Source organism: Esox lucius, chromosome 3 (genome assembly GCF_011004845.1).
Source record: "Esox lucius isolate fEsoLuc1 chromosome 3, fEsoLuc1.pri, whole genome shotgun sequence".
Taxonomy (NCBI): domain Eukaryota; kingdom Metazoa; phylum Chordata; class Actinopteri; order Esociformes; family Esocidae; genus Esox; species Esox lucius.
Genome location: NC_047571.1, coordinates 35771563 through 35773229, shown reverse-complemented (window position 1 = coordinate 35773229; position 1667 = coordinate 35771563). Strand labels below are relative to the sequence as shown.

Here is a 1667-nt window from a genome sequence, read left to right as displayed (position 1 = left end):
GGAGCAGTAAGAGGCGCAGTGAGAGGAGCAGTGAGAGGTGCAGGTGCAGGCCCAAGGAGAGGGCAAGGTAGAGGTGTAAGAATGCGTGGTGGTGGCATTCCAAGGGCTGCAAGAACAGTAGTCAGTGATGAAATTCATGCCACTATCATTGACCATGTAATCAACCACGGTCTCTCACTAAGAGAGGCTGGTGAAAGAGTCCAACCCAATTTGAGTCGGTCAACGGTTGCCTCCATTATTCGCATCTTTCAACAAACCAACAGGTAAGTATTGCATTTTACATGGTTTGTTTCTATTCTCATTTGACATGTCAATAAGGTCATACAGTAATGCATATGTTGATATTTTTATTTTTCTCTACAGAATGCAACGTCTTCCACCCTCTGGGGGAAGAGGAAAGCTCCTCAATAATGATCAAGAGCTTGCCATTGTAGAAATGGTTGTTGCAAATAATGTGGAGGACCATGAGATATTTGCCAAAATAGAAAGCATCAGCCTCACAACCATTACGCGGACATTGTCCAAACACCGAGTGCGGATGAAGCAGCTCTACACTGTTCCCTTTGAAAGGAACAGTGAGAGAGTCAAGGAGCTACGACGACAATATGTCCAGGTATAGTGTATATTCAATTCAATGTCCAGTTATATAACCTTTGCACTTTGCAAGTAGGTTACCTACACAGTAATAGGTTACAGTACAGTATGGTAGACACAGTAATGACATGACTTAAACTTTGTTTCAGAGAGTTATGGAATTGGAAGCCAACCAGGCCCCTCATGAATTCATTTACATCGATGAGGCAGGATTCAATCTGTCCAAAAGGCGTCGACGTGGACGAAATATAATTGGAAAAAGGGCCACAGTTGATGTGCCAGGACAGAGAGGGGCAAACATTACTATGTGTGCAGCAATGGCAAATACAGGATTACTCCTTCACAGATGCCAGGTTGGACCTTATAATACTGAGCGCCTCCTTGCGTTTCTTAATGATCTCCACCAGCGCCTGGTACCAGAGCAGGGTCAGGAGGGTGAAAACATGAGGACCTTTGTAATTACCTGGGACAATGTTGCTTTCCATCATTCACAAGCAATAACAGCATGGTTTGAAGTCCACCCAGTACTGGTGAGTCTCTTCCTTCCACCCTATTCACCTTTCCTCAACCCCATAGAGGAGTTCTTTTCTGCATGGAGGTGGAAGGTTTATGACCATCAGCCACATGACCAGATGTCCCTACTTGAAGCCATGGATGCTGGATGCAGGGATATCACAGTTCAAGATTGCCAAGGGTGGATCCGACATACCAAGCGGTTTTATCCCAGGTGCATCGCCTTAGATGATATCAGATGTGATGTTGACGAAAACATGTGGCCTAACCCTGAAGATCGCAGGGATTAGATACATACATTTTGTGCCATTTTTAGTTCCCCCCCTTTTTATTTGGGCTTTTTGCTGTTTTTTTTTGGTCAGAATGCTCTTGTGTTTCATGGATATTTTGTAAATAAACCTTGAAAATAAAATAAACCTTGTCTGTTCTACTGTACCTTCTTTGGTAAACAGTTACTGTAAGAAATAACTGATTTGCTTTTTACTGGAATGCGTTTGAATGTGAACATTACTGTACATGTGCACATACAGTTCCAAACCAATAAATTTAGTGTAAACGGT

The 1667-nt window shown here is 43.0% G+C and overlaps 1 protein-coding gene across 1 annotated transcript; it reads left to right on the top strand.

The window, feature by feature from the left end:
* LOC114838810 lies at positions 1-1466 on the top strand. Its single transcript, XM_029118999.2, has 3 exons — positions 1-263; positions 364-613; positions 744-1466. The coding sequence occupies exons 1-3, from the start codon at positions 82-84 to the stop codon at positions 1395-1397; spliced, it is 1086 nt and encodes a 361-aa protein (XP_028974832.2). The 5' UTR covers positions 1-81; the 3' UTR covers positions 1398-1466.
* The last annotated feature ends 201 nt before the right edge of the window (positions 1467-1667 follow it).